At 43.5% G+C, this 22,126-nt stretch overlaps 1 protein-coding gene across 1 annotated transcript in view; it reads left to right on the top strand.

The window, feature by feature from the left end:
• LOC138300242 (caspase-7-like) overlaps window positions 1-22,126 on the top strand; it is a 231,587-nt gene that overhangs the window by 28,043 nt on the left and 181,418 nt on the right. Inside the window, exon 4 of the mRNA XM_069239327.1 lies at window positions 21,684-21,812. Within this exon, the coding sequence (XP_069095428.1) occupies window positions 21,684-21,812 (129 nt within the window). The remainder of the gene's footprint in view (window positions 1-21,683; window positions 21,813-22,126) is intronic.

Genomic DNA, 22,126 nt, shown 5'->3' with positions numbered 1-22,126 from the left:
TGAGATACGCAGTGAAGAGCCCAGTATTAATTTGGAGCAGGATTGATTACCCTACCATGTTCATTGCCAAGTTGTAATGGTATTTGGAAAAAATATTGGAAATAAATATTGTGATACAAAAAATATTGTGTCAAGAATATCGGGATGTCAAAAATATCATCAACAGGAATATCGAAGGTAAAAATATAATTTTAAGTGTGGTTTTAATATTGTTGTAAAATATACAATTTTAGAAGCTATTGTACATTATAAAGTTTTTAAGTGTTAATTAGTATTTAGTTCATTGTAGTGTGTTTGATTCTGGTGCACCAGTAAGACCCTTGAGGACTGAAAAACGATCTAAAGATGCTCTCAGCCATTACCACCATCTCCTGAAAAACACTAAGAAGACCGCCCTAGCCACCCACATCAATGACAGCTACAACACCCGCAAGGAACTGTTCAACATAGTCAAGGAGTTCACCAACAGAAAACACCATCAAACTCTCTCAAGCTCTCTGCGACACCCTCTCTGACTTTTTCCACAACAAAATCAACAACAACTAGCAAGACTTTGCACCCCAGCCCCCACCAAGGATGACATCAACCGTTTGACACCCATCCACACCAGCTCACCTTGTGGAACACCCTCACCAAGAACGAAACAGCGTCCATCATGAGATCCATCCACTCCGGAGCCCCAGAAGACCCCTGCCCCCATCTCACTTTCAACCTCGGCAATCAACCCATCAGCAGAGAACTCACCAAGGTCCTCAACTCCTCGATCACCACAGACTACTTTCCACAGAAATGGAAACATGCCAACGTGAAGCTGTTGCTGAAGAAACCATCCGCGGACCCAGGAGAACTCAAGAACTACCAACCCATCCCCCTGCTCCCTTTCCCAACCAAGGTCATCCAGAAAGCTATCAACATCCAGTTAACCAGACACCTATAGAACCACAACTTTTTTGACTGCTTCCAAGTCGGTTTTAGAGCAAAGCACAGCACCCAGGCAGCTCTAGTCACAGCCACGAACAACATCAGAATGCTGCTAGACCATGGCAAAACAGCGGCCCTCATCTTCTTTGACCTATAACAAAACAATGACATTCAGAAAAATATTTAAAAATGTATAAATATATAAAAAATATTTTAATAAAGTGAAACACCACAACCTTTTGGGCCCCTCCTCTCCTAATGTTTTTATGCAAAAGGTATAAGATCTCTGCATTTTTTTTAAACTAAATTTAAATAATACAAATATCTGCTATTTATTGATTGATTTTTAGATTTAAAAATGTGTTTTATATTTATTTAAATTTTATGATTATAAAAATTAGATTAATACATGTTTTTTAAATGTTGTTGTTATATACACAATATATATATATATATATATATATATATATATATATATATATATATATATATATATATATATATATATATATATATATATAATAAGTTAGTGTTTAAAAATGAATATCTAGGTTGGTAGTTTTGGTTAGTGTGTTTAAATTTTAGTTTATTTTAGAGTTAATTTTATTTCTGTGACTACAGAGTAATTATAGTGTATATAAAATGTTTAATTTGCATTATCTTGAATAAAATGTCTAAGACTGCCGTGGATTTTTTTGTTCCTCTTTCGCATCAAAGAACATCTTCAAATAGGCTTAGATTAGAGTTTGAATAGTAAACGTCTCCCTTTTTTGTGTCCAACACCTTCCCCCAAATGGTTTGGTTGGAATGGGGATAGTAAATGTCAAACTTTAGTGTCCAACACCTTCCCAAAATTGGTAAAGATTGGAGTGGGAATAGTAAATGACATCCTTTTAATGTCCAACACTTTCCCCAAATTGGTTCACATTTTGGGGGAAATAGTTTTTTACACCCTTTTAGGGTCCAGCACCTTCTTCAAATTTGCATAGATTGGAGCAGTAATAGTAAATGTTAATCTTCTAGTGTCCAACACCTTCCCCAAATGTGTATAGATTGAGAAAGGGAGGGCAAATTACACCCTTTTAGTGTCTAACACTTTTCCCAAATTGGTCTACATTGAAGTAGGGATAGTAAATATCACCTCTTTAGTGCCCAACAGCTTCTATAAAATGGTTTATGTTGTAGTTAGATTATTTAATTTTATAATTTTAGTATGAAATCCTTCGTCTTACTTTTATTTGTATTGAGTAGAAATAGTATGTGTTGTTTTACTAGTATTATTTAGAAATATAAATAGAAAAATACTTGTATGTTTATAAGCAATCATATCACCAATTACATTTTTTAACAAATAAAGACAAGTGGCACATTTTTGACTTTGTATTCATGTTTTCATCCTTAATTAATATATATTTTTGCATTTTAACATTTATATTTACACTTAAAAATAAACATTCATATAGTTTAATAAATAAAACAAGTTTAACATTGTTTTATTACATAAAAGCGTAACGTTTGTTATTATATATTTCAATACTATTGTATATTGCACATCTCACACTTTTTTCCCATTAACACTTTTTTAGCATTTCTTAAATTTTTTATGTGCATTTGTTTTAACATTATTTTAACATGTTATTGTAGTATATATTCAATAATTGTATATATTATTTACAATTATTAAGTTTATACTTTAAAATCTTTTAACATTTTGTCCAACAATATTTACATATTTAAATTTTTTTACAATATTTTCATACATTTTTTCAACAGTTTCACATTCAGTTCTATGGGGAGATAGTTTTTTTTATTTTCGCTTTATTTGGCTAGCCATTTCTTTTTTACCGCTAATGTCTATTTTGTAATCTATTTATGTTGTTGTTAGCCTTTTTTCACAGGACCAACTCGCAGTAATGTGATGCTGTTTGTCAGAACAGGTAAGTCTATTGTAATGAATTTTTAAGGGTTCTTAGGGTGGGAGGTTAAGGGGAGAGTGCTAGAAGGTAGTTATAGTGTTACTTTTGTGTTTGAGGTATATTTAGATGTATTAATAGTAGTGATTTTCACTGGTTTGTAGTTTTGGGTTTTCAAACACTATTTTAGTCATGTATCATTATGTTAGTTTAAAATGTGTTATGTAACTAATATTTTGATGAATCAGGGGCTCATTACAAGTTTAGTGGTTGGACGAGCTGACCTCAAAACTCAAAAGGATGCAGCAGCCATCAACCCAGCTGCCTCACCCCCGCCGTATTACGAAGTTCCCACTGGGCTGACCGGTGGGAACATCGTATTACGATCTTAAGGGAGCCAAGGCCAATACCGTAGCACTACAGCACCCTCGGAATGTGCAATGTCTGCAAAGCAGACAGTGCGTGTTCCCAGGGTGCTGGCACTGGGGCCCCTCAACTGCGCAAGCCATGGGCCTGGGAAGTGAAGGGGCTCCCCTGCGGCCCCCAGCAATGTTATTCCTCCAGTCTTTCCATGGCAGGGTCCCCACCATGGAAAGGCTGGCAGAAACAGGAGTCGTGATCAGCACGGCATTGCTGAGTTCAGTGCTGTGGTGGCTAACCGCAAGTCAGTCCGCCGTCAACCCATCAGCAACCATGTTCCCAGCGGTGACGCCAGTCATAATGTGGTGGTCGGTATAGCTGAAGAAGGAAGGGCAAATTACACCCTACTTGGCCGTCAGACTGCTTGGAGTGTGGCGGTCTGACTGCCGCAGCGAGTCTGGCATTCCTTGTATCGCCGTACTGGTAATAAGGCCCTAAGTGTGGCGTATATATGTTTTTGGTATTGTACTGTGTTTTGGAGCTGGGGTTTTTATTTACTTTAGAGGTTTTTGTCTGCAAACGTATCCTATGGTCATTGGAAGTTTGGGTTTTCTTTTTAAGGAAATCATTTTTGGTTTATAACAAATCAATTATTTTTACTTTGATTTCCTTTTTTCAGGTTATCTGGAGTTTCATTGAATTTTTTTGGGGCTTTTCAATGGTTCCTACTCACCCTGGATTGTGCAAGGGATCTTGATTGGATTCATCTTATTTTTGCATTTTCTTTGAGTCTTTTTAGATTATGGCCCTCGTTACAACCCTGGTGGTCGGTGTTAAAGTGGCGATAATACCACCAACAGGCTGGCGGTAACTACTGCCAAGTTATGACCATGTCAGAAAGAGCTCAGATAGACAGCCACTTTACCACACTGACTGCCAGGGCGGAAACAACAGTCACCACGGCGGTAGCCACCTACAGCCAGGCAGAAGTCACAGTTCTGCCTATCGTATTATGACATGCACATTCACCACCTTTTCTGGGGTGGCACCAATGACATCAAAAACCTGGCAGAAACAGACCTCAGAAGGGAAAGGACTCACCATTGGAGACACAGGGAAGAACCACGCCACCATGGAGCCCGAGCTGCAAATCTTTCGGATGATATTTTACATCCTGCTCCACCACGAACCCCAACGATGGCGAAGATGACCACGGTGAGTACAGACGCCTAGCACAGGGGAGTGAGGGAGGAAAAATAGAGTGACACACACATGCACAACACCACCCCCAACACCATACACACAATCAGATGCAGTAAGAAAACAAATTTACCCCGTATCCCTCAGGAATAATGCAAGGGCAACACGACTAGATGAATGTGAGTGTTATAGTATAAATACAGTAAAAGTACGAACATCGAATCTAAAAGTATGTACATATGTATAAATCAAGGTACATTGCCTAGTCCTCAATGTGCATGGGCCACAGGGCCACGTGACAAAGGACAAGGTGTACCTTGGGAGGGGGGGCAGACACAGTGGGAGAGGACACAGGGGACGTGTGCATGGCTGTTGTGGAGGTGTCTGCCAGTGAGGTGTGTGTTCTGCTGGCGTGCTGGTAATGGTGGTAGTGGATGAGCATGTAGTGCATGAAGGTGTGAGAGTAGAGGCAACTGGGAGGGAGGTGGGGGGGAGAAGGGGGCCACAGTGGATGTTGGTATGTCTGCATCTGGATGGTGTTTGTGTGAGTGCCTGTGGGATGAAGTGTGGTGCTTGTGTTTGCCTGTGCCACTCTTGTGTGTTGTCTTGTGTGCATGCTGGTCTGTCTGTGTGCTTGGGATAGGTTGGGGTTGAGGGGAATGGGACTGGGAAGAGGAGGGTGAAAACAGGGACAATGGCTGCCATCAGAGAGGAGGCAAGAGCCTGGATTGATCTCTGTTGGGCCGCCAAACCAGTGTGAATGCCCTCCAGAAATGCATTGGTCTGTTGCATTTGGGCTGCCAGCCGCTGGATTGCATTCACAATGGTTGACTGCCCAACAGAGATGGATTTCAGGAAGTCAATAGCCTACTCAGGGCAGCAGGGGTAACTGGGGCAGGGCCTGAGGTTCCTGGGACGAAGGAGATGCCCACCCTCCTGGGTGAGCGGGCACAGGCAACTCGATGAGGGGCTGCTGGGAGGGCAGTGCTGGTACGGGGGTGGCGGCTGTACCTGTAGCTGGGGTGGGTACACAGGTGTCCGCCACCACCAGGGAGCTTCCATCGGAGGAGGTTTCTGTGTCAGAACTATCCCCTCCAGTCTCCGCTGTGGTGCTCCCCTCGCCCTCCATCCCATTGGTGCCCTCACCGTCGGTGGACTCTGCCTCCTGGATACTGTGAGATGCAGCTCCCTCTGTTGCCGGTATCTCTGCTCCTCCGCCAGATGATGCTAATGCACATAAGGTCAGGATGACAAAACAAAAAGGGGGGGAGACAAAGGATACACTGGGTCAATGGCTGCACCAACACCACTGTTGGCGTACATACCACCCTCACACACAGGGAACAGGCCTACGCACTATGCAATGCACTGCCTGTAACAATGCTAGTCACCAGGGCATGGGAAGGGACACATACCGCCAACTGCAGCATACCTGGGACCCACACAGCCCTGCCCAGTAGTGCCTACAAGCTAGGTAGGAGGAATATCACATCAGGACACTGCCCAACATGGGGCCTACTCTGCAATGTTAGGCCTGGCCTAGGGGCACCCATAGACACTCATCCACCAGCCAGATATCACCCCACCAGGCGTAAGTTGTAATGATGGGCACTGTACTCACCCCCTTGTGGCTGCTGTGATGCCCTCAAGCGCCCATCTAGCTCAAGATAGGCCACCGCCAGTATTTGGGCCATTAGGGGGCGTCTGGATTCGACGGGCACCCCTTCCTCGTTGTGAGGCCATCCCCAGCTGGGCCTCTGCCGTCTTCCGTGCCCAGCGTCTCAGGTCCTCCCACCGTTTCCGACAGTGGGTGCTCCACCTGCCGTAGATCCCCAGGGTCCACACGTCTTTGGCGATGGCATGTCATATACCCTGCTTTTGATGGGCACTGACCTGCAGAGAAATACACACAGGGAAAGATATTAGTCAGACCATCCTGCCTGTTATACTCATGGCCCACCATTCCCTTTCCCACCCCCATTTGAACAGACATGGCCCAGCACACAAGCTGGATGCCTCCCAGGGGACATCCTCCAATCCCCCCCCACACGAGGCCTTCACACACACCACTCCATGCATTCATGCCCCATGCATCATGCTCACAGTGTATTTACCTGTTGGTCTGGAGGCCCATATAGCAGACTGTATTGGGGTAGGACCCCATCCACCAGTCTCTCCAACTCCGCCGAGGTGAAGGCAGGGGCCCTTTTCCCAGTCACACGCACCATGGTAGGTTCCAGGCACAGGTCACAGCAGCACATGTAGTGTAGGTCCTCTCCTGTTGAAGGTCAGGTAGCAAATGTGTGAACAGTTAGAAAACGGCGGTGACGTCCGCAGCGGTTCATACTGTCACCGCCAGCGCACATCACCATTGGCCACTGTACCCCATAGGGCCCAATATTATCCAATGAGGCGTTGCACGGCGGTTCCCGACCGCCTCCAACTACGGCGCACAAGCGGAATTACCTCACTTCCACTTGTCCTTCCACGCAGGACAGGCGGCCGCCATTCCGGGGAGGGGACAGGCCCTGGATTATAACTGCATCACAGTTCACAATTGAACATACAGGACAAATGTCACTTATACATTTCAAATTGACATCCTGCATTGTACTGCTGTGGCTACAATGTACAGTTTGTGACCAGCTCCTCTTTTGCCCCATAGATTGCTACTGCTGCGGATGAACAGAAGATGGAGACATACCCCCGTGTACAAACCCCTGGTAGACTTGGCAACAATGGAGGACAGGCCCATTATCCTCACCTACAGACTTGACAGGGCCACAATCACGGAGCTGTGTGCCCAACTGGAGCCTGACCTAATATCTGCTATCCATCACCCCACTGGGATCCCCCCTCTTGTGCAAGTGCTATCTGTGCTCCATTTCTTGGCAACTGGTTCTTTCCAAGTGACAGTGGGCTTGGCAGCAGGAATGTCACAGCTAATGTTCTCAATCGTGCTGACAAGAGTATTGTGTACCTTGATTAATCACATGTGCAGTTTTTTCCCCCAGGTAGAGGATTTGGCCACAGTGAAGGCTGACTTCTATGCAATGGGGGACATCCCTAACATAATTGGGGCAATTGATGGAACACATATTGCATTTGTCCCCTCCCCCCCCAGCAAAATGAACAGGTGTTCAGAAATCGAAAAAGTTTTCACTCAATGAATGTGCAGATGGTGTGTCTGGCGGACCGGTTCATGTCTCACGTCAATGCTAAGTATCCTGGGTCAGTGCATGATGCCTTCATCCTGAGGAATAGCAGCATCCCAAATGTGATGGCCCAACTACAGAGGCACTGGTTGTGGCTAATAGGTGAGCTCTGCTTCCCACCCAGTGGATGTTGGTGTATGGGTATGGTGTGTGCTATATGGCATAGTGTGTGGCTAAATGTTGTCCCTCAATATTTGCAGGTGACTCAGGTTACCCCAACCTATCATGGCTACTGACCCCTGTGAGGAATCCCAGGACAAGGGCAGAGGAACGTTACAATGAGGCACATGGGCGAACAAGAAGAATAATTGAACGTACCTTTGGCCTCCTGAAGGCCAGGTTTGGGTGCCTCCATCTAACAGGTGGACCCCTGTGCTACTCACCCAAGAAGGTCTGCCAGATACTGGGAGATCCCCCCTCTTTCCTCCTGCAGTGTGGTATGCTCTCAAAATCGCTTAGCGCTTTAATACCTTCATGTTAGAGCGCTTTACAAACCCATTTTAATTAGATTTTATTTAAAGGTGATGATATTATGGTTTCCAATATTTTTAACAACATTTGTGTTCTTGATATTTGCTCTTTCACTAGTTAAGTATAGGAAGTTGATATTTTACTTTTTGTTATTTATTTTCTGATATTTTTATATTTCAATATTGTATTCATCTATATTATGTCAGTGATCTGCTGGAATCATACGAAGATTTATTTGCATAAGAACAACGGAAAGTAATCATAATGAGGTGTGAATTGCTTGGGAGCTCCTTGCAAGGTATGGAATATTCCTTCCAAGATGGTCATCAAGTTACAGTGGTACTCATGCTTATTTGCATTAGCATAATATCACCTACATTCTCACCTCAAGTCTTTCATAAACAAGTCTAAGATACATAAGCCGCTTACTAAATTCAATTGGTGGTGTATAGCAGAAAGACACCTTTCCATCAATGCATTGCATGTTGTTCGTGCACTGCCATGTCTTACGACTGCCTCTGGCTAACACATCCCTACAGATCCACATGACAGCTAATGAATTCCGTTCACAACCTTCATCTGAGTGCTTTCTGATCAGTTACGGTTCTATAGAGAAGACAGGCTTGGTATGCAAAGGCAAGGCTGAAACCAATGTAGTCATTGCAAGCCTGTTGCCTTACTGAGAAGTACACACCTCATGATCAGTTACAGAATCTCATTCCTCCAATGAACTGATCTCCTTCTACTGCTCTAGTTAGGTTAGTAACTCATGAGACTTTGGGGCTTATTATGAGTTTGGTGGTCTTGTGACCATCCAACTAAAGGTGGCAGTTGGACCACCGCACTCTTGGAGGTTCAACTGCCAGATTACAGCCCTGGCAGCCAGACCGCCAGGGGACCACCGCCAACACCAGGATCACAGATCCTGATGGGGTGGTGGCAGTCGGAGCAGATGAGGACAATGCCGCCACACTGTTTCCACCAGACTGCCCGGCAGATACCTCCTAATACGGAGGTTTCCGCCAGTCAGCCCGGTGCAAGCATTGTAAGAGGGCTGTCGGGGGGACCTCAAGCTTTGCGGCGGTCTCCTCCCCATGGGTCTGGTGTGCCAATGGTTGGCCCGCCAAACTAGAATTAAGGTCCTTCATCTTTTTGAGTGATGGTAATACCGAAGAAATCTGTATCATCCCTTCTTTTTGTGTCCTCTTTTGGAAACAGCCATGACCGGCCTAAATCAGAACTAAATTCAGAGGTAACACTGAAATATCCAATGTGTTTTAGCAGATAGAGTACTTAGTCTGAGGGATGTTTCCATGTATATCAACAATGTATCAGCAAACAGTAGTGATGTGCGCCTTATGGATATTATGACTCATTTATGCATGCATACTAAAGTGACAGAAATTGATGAGCTAGATTATCCTTGTCTTTTCCTATCAACGTATTCTATGGTTCTGTTTTATGCTATGTCTTTCAGTGCCAGCTCCTCTGTTAAGGCAGACGAGCGTCACCGACTGCTCTCTCAGCAGTGCAAACACACCTTCTTTTGAATCAGAACCTTAATTTCACCAGCAACACCAAAGTATAGTAAACACAATTGCAGACACTGAAAACAAAGCCAAATCTTGTATTATGTGGGTGGTGGCTATCCTGACGGACACCAGCAGGAAGGAGGAGAGGTGGGCACTGGAAGTGCGCATCTCAGTTTGGCTGGCTGTCTTAGGACAGCCAAACTGACATGCGCACTTAGATTACTCCTACCCGAGTTGTGTTGCACAGCCAGGTGGAGAACAGACACAGACTTCCCAGACCGAACCAGTCCATTCAGACCAATCCTGGTGCTTTTCTCATGTTGGGTAATAGTATTACCAGCTTGAGAGCAGTGTCTGTATTGGCTCAGGGGAGTTTTGGAGCCTGTGCACTGGCCCATGGACTGCCAGGAGTCAACAGGAGCAGAGGAGCAGAAGAGCGCCAAGGCCGTGGCCTGCAGTGAAGTACTTTTTTATTTTTTATTTTCCCCCTGTGCTGCCCAACCACTTTTCTTCAACAGCAGCCACCTCTGATCTCTTTTTTACACAGCATACATATCAATTGAATTATCTTCGGGATGAATCTAAGCTCCATATTTGTGGAAAGTTAGCGTTGACTTAGTGTCACATATTTTGCCGCTAAAGCGGTGCTAACTTAACTCCATATTTATATTTTGACGCTAGACCCGTCTAGCATCAAAATATTGGAGTTAGCGACATTTTTAGGAAGCACCAACCCACCTTGCGTCTCATTGCGACAATGAGATGCAAGGTAGATGATCCCTTCCTAAAAAAGACGCTAGCCCCCCAGTGCCATATATACCTCCAGACGCTGAAACTATGCGCACCTTGGAGGCGGACCTAAATAAGGGCACTAAGCCCAATTAGCGCCATTATTTACCGCCTGGTCACACCAGGCATTAAAGCGCCGGCAGGGCCATTTCCATGGGGAAACGCCATGGAATGGGCACATAGATGCCCACACCAACCGCCAGCATCACCACCACCCACACCATAGGGGCACTACTGGAGGGGGGAGCCCATCACAGGTAAGTGAATGTGTGTGGGGCGCCACTGGGGGGCCCCTTACATGGGGCCCCCTGGCTGGCATTGGGTATGTTGGGCTTGTCCTGGGGACACTGGTTCCCTGTGGTGGGCATTGGGGTTGTGGCAATGACCCCTGTCTATATTTGGCTGCTTGTGTATGAAAAAATGACGGTAGGCTGACTAACGGTAGATATTTTGCTGCTAATCAGCCTACCATCATTTTTGATCCACTAGCGCCATTTCCCCTAACGCCATCCATCACTGGCTAGCTTCGTTTTTTGAGACACTAACCATTCTTTAGTGCCACTGTGCATCTTTTTTTAAATATGGCACACTGATGGCGTTAGGTAATGTTGTTCCTTTGCGTTAATAAAAATGACGCACATCTATGCCGGTGCAGTTGTGCGTCATTTGTCATAAATATTGGCCCAAGTGTTTCAAATAGCAATTTTCAACCAATGAAGTCAAGCACTCTTTTGGAGTTTAACCATGGCTCTAGGAACTCTGTCTAAGGCTTTATGTTACAATATTGTATACAAAAATAGTGTCTGATATAAATATGGTGTTCTAAATATTATTTATAGATATATTGGAAGTAGATTTTCTATTGTGGACTAGAAAGCAGCGATATTTTGATTACGATTTTCTTGTTATAGACTCTGTCTAATGATATACTAACCATGTTGAGAAATAAATGCCTGAAATTATTGTTGGCTCACCACTGTGGGATGCAGCCTATCTGTGTGAACTATTACTAAAACTACCCCTTATGAAACAAATAATAGGATTTTACTTACAATTCCAGTCATAAGACTGATCATTGATAATGGTCTATTAGAGGTCCATAGCTGGGATAGTTTGCTTGGGTTGGGAAGTCCCACAATGGTGGTTTTACTCTTTGTCCATGGTAAAAAAGCCTACCTTGCATTATTTGTTGTATGATTCCAATAGCTTAAGCATTGGCAGAAGGTGAAATATTGGATGACATTCAGCTGTGTGCATGCTTGGTGTTGTTTACCCTCTCATTGGCTTAATAGTGCCTTGGTTTTTAGGTTGAGTATAGCAGTGCGCAAGCGCTGCTTTTCCGACGTGTTGGTATGTATCTGGGCTTTTACCCACGCCCACTGCAGGTCCTTCACTATAGTTCGTTCATGGGCTTGCCTTTTAAAAATCCTTTGTTTTCGTTGGAAAATGTTTTACGTTTGTCCCTCCTTGGGGCAATTTGGTTGCCGCCTTGGCCGTCGACCCTGTTATATGCATAATTGAACTTTTGCAGATAACTTTGACTGAGCGAACTTCTTTTTCCTTTTGTGTCTCTCCTTGGTGCTCACGCTCATGGCGGTGGTGGCACTTTGAATCAACTCGCTTATGTGAACTGTTTTACTTTTTATTTTCAGTTTGTGTGGAAAGAAAAGCCCAGTTAGGAATTTACAACGCTAATAGCTCTAACTCGAGCAAACGTGAGACCCATTGCATTACAAATGCTTGTTTGTTATTGGCACAGCTTCCTCCAGTGGTGCATTGTCTCCTACTGTCAATCACCCAGAAAGATGCACATTTCCAGCATCAGCTGTGGCCTGCCTTTAACTTGAACAGCATAGAGCTCCTTATCATTTTGCGACAAAGCTCCCATGAGATGGAAATTGGAGAGGGTAACCGGAGCCAGTGCAGTTCAGCCTTATTTGACAAAACACCACAAACATAACCTCTTGAATTTAGCGAGGTTTCAATATGTGCTGCATGGGCAGCTCAGATGGAGAACCTCATACTCTGCAAATGTTAGCCATCTACCTTGAGCCTATGTTTGCTGATTGCATTCTTTCTGGGGAACTGTTAGCCACACACAATCACCCATAGCCATAATATTCTAACTGTCACCTTTTATTCTACAAATGCATTACAGCACAAATTACAAAATAACTGGACAAAACAGTTGCTAGGCAACTACAGTTAATTCATATTGGACACTGCTTTCAGTTCTCTCTTATTGCATACATGTGATGTGTAACAAAGTAACATTCACATTTTTCTATATGGCACTTGGTAGTGCACCTTGTCAAAGTCCTACCACTTCAAGCAACAGGTTCATATTGTAAGGGTGAATAGCTGAGTTTGTCCTGCCTACATTCAAACCTATCACACACACACATAAAACCACGTCCTCCTTATATATACAAACACAGATCTTACCTATGTGTATGTGTATATCCCAGCCAGGACCACCCCTAAGGTCTCCAGAGCTGAGGTGACTCCCCCTGCAGAATCCTCCATCTTGGTTTGGAGGACAGGGACCAATGGGATTAAGTTTGTGCCCCCCTCCCCTGAGTGAGTGGGCACAAGGAGGGTGTATTCACCCTCAGAGACAGTAGCCATTGGCGACTGCCCTCTGACCCCTAAAACATCCCTAAACTAGGATTTAAGGGCCTTCCTGAACCCAGCTCATGAGATTCCTGGTGACCTAACAAGAAGAAGAAGGACTGCTTAGCTAAAAAACACAGCAGTGAAGAAGGAAGATGACAACTGATTTGGCCCCAGCCTGTCTCCTACTTCAAAGAACCTGCAAAAGAGCAGTGACGTATCCAGCGGGACTAGCGACCTCTGCCAAGCTCCAGAGGACTGCCCTGCACCCAAAAGGACCAAGAACTCCTGTGGACAGCAGTACTATCCAAGAAGAAACCAACAACCACCTCACTCCGAATGTGTGAGTCCTAACCACTCTACACCCGACGCCCACGGCCCGTGTCCAGGTGGCCCAACCAGCTAGAGAGGATCCCCAAGCAATTTCAAGCAAGTGCCCACCCTGGGTTGACCTCTCCACCCCTTCACGACAATGTCTGCAGAGGGAATCCCAAGGACCCCCCTGACCGCGAAAGCTCCAGATGAAGATATCTGACACAAAAGGACCCACCCAAACTGAGGTGTCTGCCCGCCAGCCTTGAGGGAAACTCCTAATGGGTTTGGAGGGGCGGTCATCACGAAGGCGGCGGCCACCCTGTCAGGAGTTTGGAAGATGGGCTTTTCCATCCGCCAAACTCAAAATTAGAGCCTAACTCCCATAATGGCTGCCAGCAACATTTTACTCATATGGGACCTCTGCAGTCTGCCGCCACCGTAGCATTGGGGGTCCTCAGACCGCCAATATTGTATTTCGGTCCTTAGTCTTTTGAACACTATCCAAAATATATTTTCTAAACAAGTACTAGATAACCACAGTGATCGGATTAAGGAAAATTATATTCTAAGCCACTACCAAGCACGTTTCAGGGAGAAAACAGGAACCACTGACCAGGTGTTTAGATTTCTCATGATCAAATAGAAGACTGTAGACATCGGCAATGGGAACCTTTATACAGTGTAGCAATTAATAAGGAAAAAACAGACTAAAAAAATCCATCCATCTCGCTTCTTTAAATGTTCTCTCGACCTGAGACATTTTTTTATTTGAGACCCATTTAGTTGCTACTGATTTTTTGACCTAGTGTTGGGAGCGTATTAAGCAGTCTTAGTACTTGCATTTTCTCCTCCATTGTTTTCTGACCTCCTTAGTAAACCCTGTGTGTCCGTGTCCCCTACATTTATATTTCTTTGAGAACCCTGTGACTATCTTAGCGCAAACATGATTCAGTTCTGTGCTCATTGTCCCCTGGCATGTGGTGTAATTTGTCCACTGTATAGGTGCTAATGTGTGATTTAATATTACTTTTAGGAGCGTTACTAGTTCAGAGTTCTTTTGTTGTCATGTGAGGGTGAACGTTCTGATCTTTGACATTTGTGAGCAACTGGCAAAGAAGGAAGTCGCGCTCGACCTCTTTGCATTAATAAACTTAATTTATCATCAAGTCATCGTTTCCTGAGTGTCTCCGTTACAGCAATATGCATAGACTGCTTGGTCTAGTAGACCACCAAAGAGTATGAGGATTCATCAGTGATGCAGACTCTTTCCAACTTGTGAGACATTGCGACACGTGAGCCAGCACATTTTGTTTTGTCTTTGTGGTATCCTTTTAATCTTTATTCTCCATGGAATTAATGTCCCTTTTCAGTTTACATTACCTTACACCCCACTTTGTATGGCACAACCCAAGAGAAAGTTATAAAAACGTATTTAGCTTCTAGAACTTAAATAGATAAATTAACTTAATTACTAAATGATTTCTGAAGTTATTTTAGATTACAATTAAAACAAGGGGGGCCCCTACAGTGCAGAACCAGTTGAAGTGAGAGGGTGGTGCAACATTATTCAACAGCCTCACACAAGCACCTGCAAGCAAGCTTTAGGAACACACACAAAGTTGCTGCACCTAGGAAATGATAAACGGTAACAAACTCCAAACAAGCATTTGCAATGCAATACGCCTCGCATTTGCCAGAGTTAGAGCTATTGGTGTTGTAAATGCCTAATTGGACTTTTCTTGCCACATACATTGGTCAACCCTGCCTCATAGCATGGCCCTTATCTGCTGCATAATCCAGTGGCCCTGCATATAAATAAAACACTTCCATTTACCTTCTTCCTGTATCTGCAGCATAAAAATAAAAATGTTGCCATTTAGCATCCTAATTTAAATCTACCATGCTAATACAATAGAATACGACTTTCACCACCCCACCATCAGTGTCGCTGGCTGGCTAACACAATTCCCCAAAAAAGACACAAGACAGCCACAGAGAAATAAACTAGGAGGGTCACCCAAACATATGAAGAGTCACTGCTACTTTCTTCATTTCACCAAATTGTGTTATCTTGAAAATTTACGTGCTTGATGTGAAATGTGCTGTTATGCTCAAGCGCCGCTGCTAGGTGAGCCCAGGCCCTCTTTGCCAAATAAGAGAAAGAAATACATTCTTAGATAAATACATAAATATCGCCCAACTCAGGTTCTTACAGCAAGATTAAAAAGTAAATCGGTGTGGCAGAGAGGGCAAATAATGTCAAGTCTACCTTAGTGTTGGGCCTCTCTGACATAGACACCACCATCAGAGATGCCACCGCACTGACAGCCCCTCTTCTTTCTCAAAGAGTAACACTTGTGCAGTTGAGTCACGTTTAACGTCTATAAATCCCACGGATAATTCCCTGGCTGACCAACATTCCGCCAATAAGGAACTGGCACAGAAGGAAGTAGGGATCTCAGGTGGCACATGACAGTGTCCCAGCAAAGTATACAACATAGGAATCTCGTGGTTGCATCAAGATGTCCCAGAGGTCGCTGGAAGCACATGGTGACTTAGAAAGGTCGAAAAGCATACAGTGTAAGATCTGAATCAACACGTGGACGTTACGAGGGTATGAGATGACAAGGTAACTTAACACAACCTGCTGGTGAAAATACCACACAGTTATCAAGTTCTGTGTCATTTTGAGCCAAGAAATGTAAATCCACTGATAGCTTTTACTGTTGAAAACTTCATATACACCAAACCTTTTATGTGACCCTATCCTTCGCCCCAACACAAAAAATGTCCTTTATCTCAAAAATTGCATTTTTTAATGTGTTACAGCAGTGGTACTTAACCTGTAGTCGGTCGACACGTAGGGGTCTGTAACCCCTACTCAAGACGTATGCAATTTTTAAGAAAATTAAATAATACTAGCTGACTAATAAAGTGTAAATACAATTTTGTTAGTGAATTAAATTCACAATGTAATCATTGTGTAATTCTTTTTTGTATATTTCTTTCTTTATTTCTGTGTATTGCTTTGCAGTTCAAATCATAAAGACTGCTTAGGCTGGGGTCCCCCAGCTTTCAGTAATAACTCTGTGGGATCCTCATGTTCCTGTAATGATTCAGTAGGGATGCACAGAAGTCAATGGAACAGCAGTGCTATACCTTCAAGGTCAGACTAGGACACAAAATAGACCTGGACATCGCAAAAAAATGTGGTCACAGTTAGCGAACCAGCTAGCTTAAAAAGTTGCCCACCTTTGCAAATCAGGCCAGTTTTGAATTTGTAACGACAAGCTGTATGATTATTTTGCAAGGTATGGGAAACTACATGGATTTGTGTTTGCTGCAGGCAATGCTTGTTTTCATATCGGAGAAATCAAAAGTAAAAATCGACCCACCTTTAAAAAAAACATGCTTACAGACTGCAACAAAACTGGCCCACACACCGATCTCAGAGAGCAGCCCAATGGGCACTGCCTGGTTGCCCTATAGGTCAGTCCGACCCTGTACACCTTTAGCCAGGCGTGGCTTTTTTGCCATGTTATTTTTTGCTTTTGAAACTCAGCAGGTACTGTGACTGTATAATTTGTCACGCTTGTTATTTGTGGAACAGCGTGCTACAAATATCCCAGAGCTGTCGAAGGATCTTTGAGTTAAAAAACTCACTTAATGCAGTCCCACCAGTCGCAGCTCTTTTCTTGATGCATAATTTAGTCAACTTTGCCGCATAATTTGGTTTTCCCGTCATATTCCAGTGGCCCTGCATCAGTGTCTGCAAATCTAAGTATGCAATGTGCTGTTCTCTAAATTGGCAGGCGTGGTTAAAGGTGTCACACGTGGCATGGAGCCACTTAGAACCTCTGCATATGTAGTATAGCTGTCCGAATTGTGCACATCTCACCTCTGGTTTTACAGCTTTCACCTAATTAAAGCCCAAAAAAAGAAGCACCTCCTTATAAGAACTACAATACGATTTTTTTTGCTAACTGTAAACCATAGCCATGCCAACAATCCCTTAACAACAACCCTAAAACCAGAGTTTAATTTGTAAGTAAATGAATAAATAAATACTAGAGCACAACACCGAATACTATGATTGACAGTCTTGCGTATACCCTTTTTCTACGACTCTGCACTTCCGGTCTCTTTAACAAATTAGGCACTGGCTAGACCTCTACGTTTTCTACGCTTTCCTATAAGGAAATTGTGGGGTACTTTATTTCCTGTGGTTTCCTATTTGTGAAATTCAGTGGAGAACATGCAGCCTGCTTTAAACTGGATGTTTTAAAGGATAGCCGTTCCTCCATGACCCCTACAACCTCACATGTCATGGTGCACTACGTAATACAAACTTTGTATGTGCCTGTGTTTCTCCGCGAACCCTTCCTATCATGTCAGGATCCAGTGTTTAGCGTGGTACCGTTTGAATTGCCTGTTGGTACCCGGGCTTTCATTTACACACTAATAAAGGGTTGAAAGAAAGAATTCCTTATCCGACATCCCAATCTATTCATCAGCAACACACAAAGGACGAGTAATCAAGGTAGAAACCCTACCCCAGCAGAGTGGGCTCCACCATACTTCTGACACAGCACGGTTATTAGAAATACTGCCCTCACCCACTAATCGCGGCATGCTTCATCATAGGGCTATGCTAACACATTCCTACGCTGTCCAACATAAGGAATGGCGCAAAAGGGAAGGGGAACCAAAAACACAAAAGAGATATGGGGATCAATCATTCAGAACACCACTCAGAATTACTAAAACTATCTCACGTGAACTCATTCCTAATCTTTATTCCAGGATTCCGGATAGGATTAATTTTTTTTTTAGATAATTGGTGGTGATATTGGGATATAATCACCCATTTACCCCAAATGTCTACTCTAGGGCTTTGGCAGAAAACTGAGCATGCAGACATGGAAGGTGAGGTCAGAAATATAGGGCCAGATGTAGGAAGAAACCAATTTGCGAGTTGCAAATTGCGAGTCCTTCCGACTCGCAATTTGCAACTCGCAAATTGGTATGCTGAAAGGTGTCTCAGACACCTTCTGAGACTCGCTATTGGGTCGCAAAGACCCACCTCATAAATATTTATGAGGTGGGTCGCAGTTTGCGACCCCATAGCGAGTCTAGGCACTCACGGGGATGGTGGCCTGCTGGAGACAGCAGACCTCCATGTCCGTGACTGCTTTTAAATAAAGCATTTTTTTTTTCTCTTTGCAGCCCATTTTCCTAAAAGGAAAACGAGCTGCAAATAGAAAAAAATACCGAAACCTTTTGTTTCGGTTTTTTTCAGAGTAGGCAGTGGTCCATAGGACCACTGCCTGCTCTGAAAAAATAATTTTGTGAGCATTCACAAAGGGGAAGGGGTCCCATGGGGACCCCTCCCCGTATGCGAATGAGTTACCATCCACTTCAAGTGGATGGTAACTGCGAGTTGATTTGCAAATCAACTTACATCGCGGTGCGAGTCGCAAATAGGAAGGGAACACCCCTTCCTATTTGCGAGTCGGAAACAAATTTTGCGAGTCGGTTCCGACTCGCAAAATGTGTTTCTGCATCGCGTGAGGGCTTTTGCGCCTTGCAAACTGCATTTTTTGCCGTTTGCAAGGCGCAAAAGCCTACCTACATCTGGCCCATAATTCCTTCAGACACACCTGGTTCCTGCCATCTTTTGGAATGCAACCAGCAGGTGGATAGGGAGCTGGATGCTCGCATGCCAAAAAAACTGAGAAGGTGCAAATGTGTTTATCATCCCACCCTCTGACAGCTCTATTTCCACCTGTGTATCAGACGCACGCCGTTTGCTGTGCACACTTTTGACATCTGTCCAGCAAGAGCCCCGATGCCAAGTGCCTTATCGTCCAGTACTCACCTTTCAACCAACTGCATGTTGCATTCTGTGTCCTATCGCCGCATAGTTGCCATAGTATAAAGGAAACTACAGCTCCCAGGCAGCTATGTGATGAATTCTGAAAAGGTATGTTAGGCCAAAGCTTTCACAAGTGATATGGGGTGCCCTGACAGCTATGTTTAGGGTGCATTTACAACCATGTCCACACGAACATGCAATGAAACTATTCCGAAATTAAATATAATTTAAGGAATGAGCCGTCATGGACTGACTGAGATAGACAGAACTCCACTGTTGGTGTGCTCTGTGGAGAGGTACATGGTTTTCACACTAGAGAGGTCCGTCCACCCCCAAGGTGGCTCAGCTGTCACATGCTAAATTGATGCATGTTAAGAGGCATGTCTCGTGGAACAGGTTAACCACATGTGCCACCAATGTTAATAGTGAAGAAAATGTGCATAAAACTCCATCAGTGAATTTCAGTCATTTTAGCTTTCTGAGCCAAAGAAGCATGCAAGAGCAAAGCTGCATGTTTTTCACATCCCCTGACTGGTGCTACTGCCTTCCTGGAGAAGGTTCGTTCTCAAACATAGGCAGCTCGACTAAGTGCACTACGGTCAACATCACACTATGTAGATTCCACTCAGAACGCAGCCAGTAACCCCCTAAACCCGTCCCTGAAATCCTTAGTGTGTCTACCAATAAACAACAATCAGCAAGATAGTCCCAGGTTAGTGAACATACCGCCTATAAAGGCAATCTCATCATTCATCACACAATCAGAATGGATGGTTGCCGAACAGCAGACAGCTGTTCAACGAGTACAAATGCACTCTCCTACCTGAGCTGATCATGGTGTGCATCCTCTGCAGAGCTATTCGCGTCCCGAAACCCCATCTGAGGAACAAAATAACAGCCTGATATATAGCCTTGTATGCAGCTAAGCTAAACTCAGAGCAAGAATGCTCTGCAAATGAAAAGGGAAGCCTCCCTGGACACGAGCAGGAAACAAAGTAAAAAAAAAGTCCTGTACAGACCAGATAAACAGGACAAAGCGTAATTATACAGTGGTTGGCCCCTGCTCTCACACAGAAGAAGGAAGACAAAGAAGCATGACTGACCACTAGCAAGCAAGGACTGAATCTAACAAATGATATTGCTGGAAGCCCACAGAAGAAGTATACTTAAAAGTTTACAAGAGGTCATACGTTTACGCTCAACCTAAAAAGCCCATGGTAAGTCTGCAAGAACCTGGACTTGGAAGAAGGCTTATTTCACATTGGTGTGAATTGTAGCAGTAAACATACGTTCCAAGCAGAATTTCACTACACCAACATACACATGGTGTAATTTCTGGCACTTCGCAATACGCTTGTACCTTGATATGCCTGAAATTACACCATTAAGCCATGTTACATAATTGAGACTGCATTCAGGTAAAATCCTATTGTGGGGACAAAGGGAGAACAAAAACAAATTGAAGGCGTGCAGCTGTTGTTTGAGTAGTGTACAACATTGAGCTTTTTTTTGCATAAACTATATTCTTGCATCAAAATGGATCTGCAGATTAATTTCGTGCTAAAAAGTGGTACAAAATGGCAAAACCAGAAAGTCGCATAATAACACAATTTCATCTATTTTATGGGGGTATCTTGCGTAATTTCTGCAACAGGAATGACACAGATTATACCCAGGGCTAGTAAACACCGTTGTAAGAATACTGAGCGGCACACTTACATTTTATAAAGCCAGTTCACAATCATAATTATAGCTAGTAAGCTAAAAAGGTTTCAGGACTCATTAATCCAATGCTTCATTTATAAATAAAAACGTGCCAGTGCCCAAAGCCCTCCTCTTAAACCTGCGGCTGCTGCAATTAAATGTGCGAACATGGAATACTGAGGCAGCTTAATCTTGAAGCCATCTCAGGCCTTTTCAATCCATTTACCGCCACTCCCTGCCTCTTCAGCTCACTCCTACAGCTTTCTGCTTTCTCCCTTTATGACGCTTTTTCGTTTTTCTCCTACCCCCGTCTTTCCAAAATGTGTTTTTTGCTTGCAGTAAATGCTTGAGCCAGAAAAAATAAGTGCCGGCCCTCAAAAATAAGTGCCGGTGCCCCGCACAAGAAATGATAAACACAAATTAAGCACAAATTAACCTAGTTCAAAGGAGAGAAAGACAAAGAATGCATCCTTCTGGGTATGTGAGAATAAAGGACTGAATCTGAATCAAGAATTCTTCAAGAAAGTTGTAAAAAACGTCTCAAGAGCTAAGAAGCAATAAAGTCTGAAAGCAGAATCCTGCGGGACATTCTAGTGCGATGGCAGAATGGGAGTATCCTGATATTTCTCCTGAAAGCGTGGTCTGTAATGCAGGGCATTTGATTATACAGTAGTAACGAATGACAGAAAGCAATTTTTACAGTTCTTTAATTGTTTATTATGTTTTCCCCATAAGTGTCAATAAAAGTCTAAATGTATGTTTTATTCTTCTGCAGGTATGGGTGCTCGCAGTGGTAGTGACAAAGATGCCAAAGATATTCAGCATTGTTTTCAGAACTTGGGATTTCAGGTTGTGGTGAAAAATGATCAGACCTGTGAGAAAATGGAAGCACTACTGGAGAAAGGTAGGAATTGTATTTCTTCAAGGATTTTTACGAGGACCATCAACGGTGTTTAATTCAAATGAATGCTTAAGAACGTGTTTGAATCTGGTTTATTAAGTTCAGAAGTCTGCAAGGATTTTGAAGATATTTTTATTTACAACATTTTGGGGGGAAATCCTTGAAAGAGACTTATATTTCTGTACATTTCATATAGAAGATAAAATATGGATTATGAATTCAATCATATTCTTATAGAATGTAAGAATTAACCAAATTGATTTATTTTTATACACATAGTATGTACACTGACTCCATAATCTCCAAGCGCCTACTAT

Source organism: Pleurodeles waltl, chromosome 6 (genome assembly GCF_031143425.1).
Source record: "Pleurodeles waltl isolate 20211129_DDA chromosome 6, aPleWal1.hap1.20221129, whole genome shotgun sequence".
Taxonomy (NCBI): domain Eukaryota; kingdom Metazoa; phylum Chordata; class Amphibia; order Caudata; family Salamandridae; genus Pleurodeles; species Pleurodeles waltl.
This window is presented reverse-complemented; position numbering and strand designations above follow the sequence as displayed.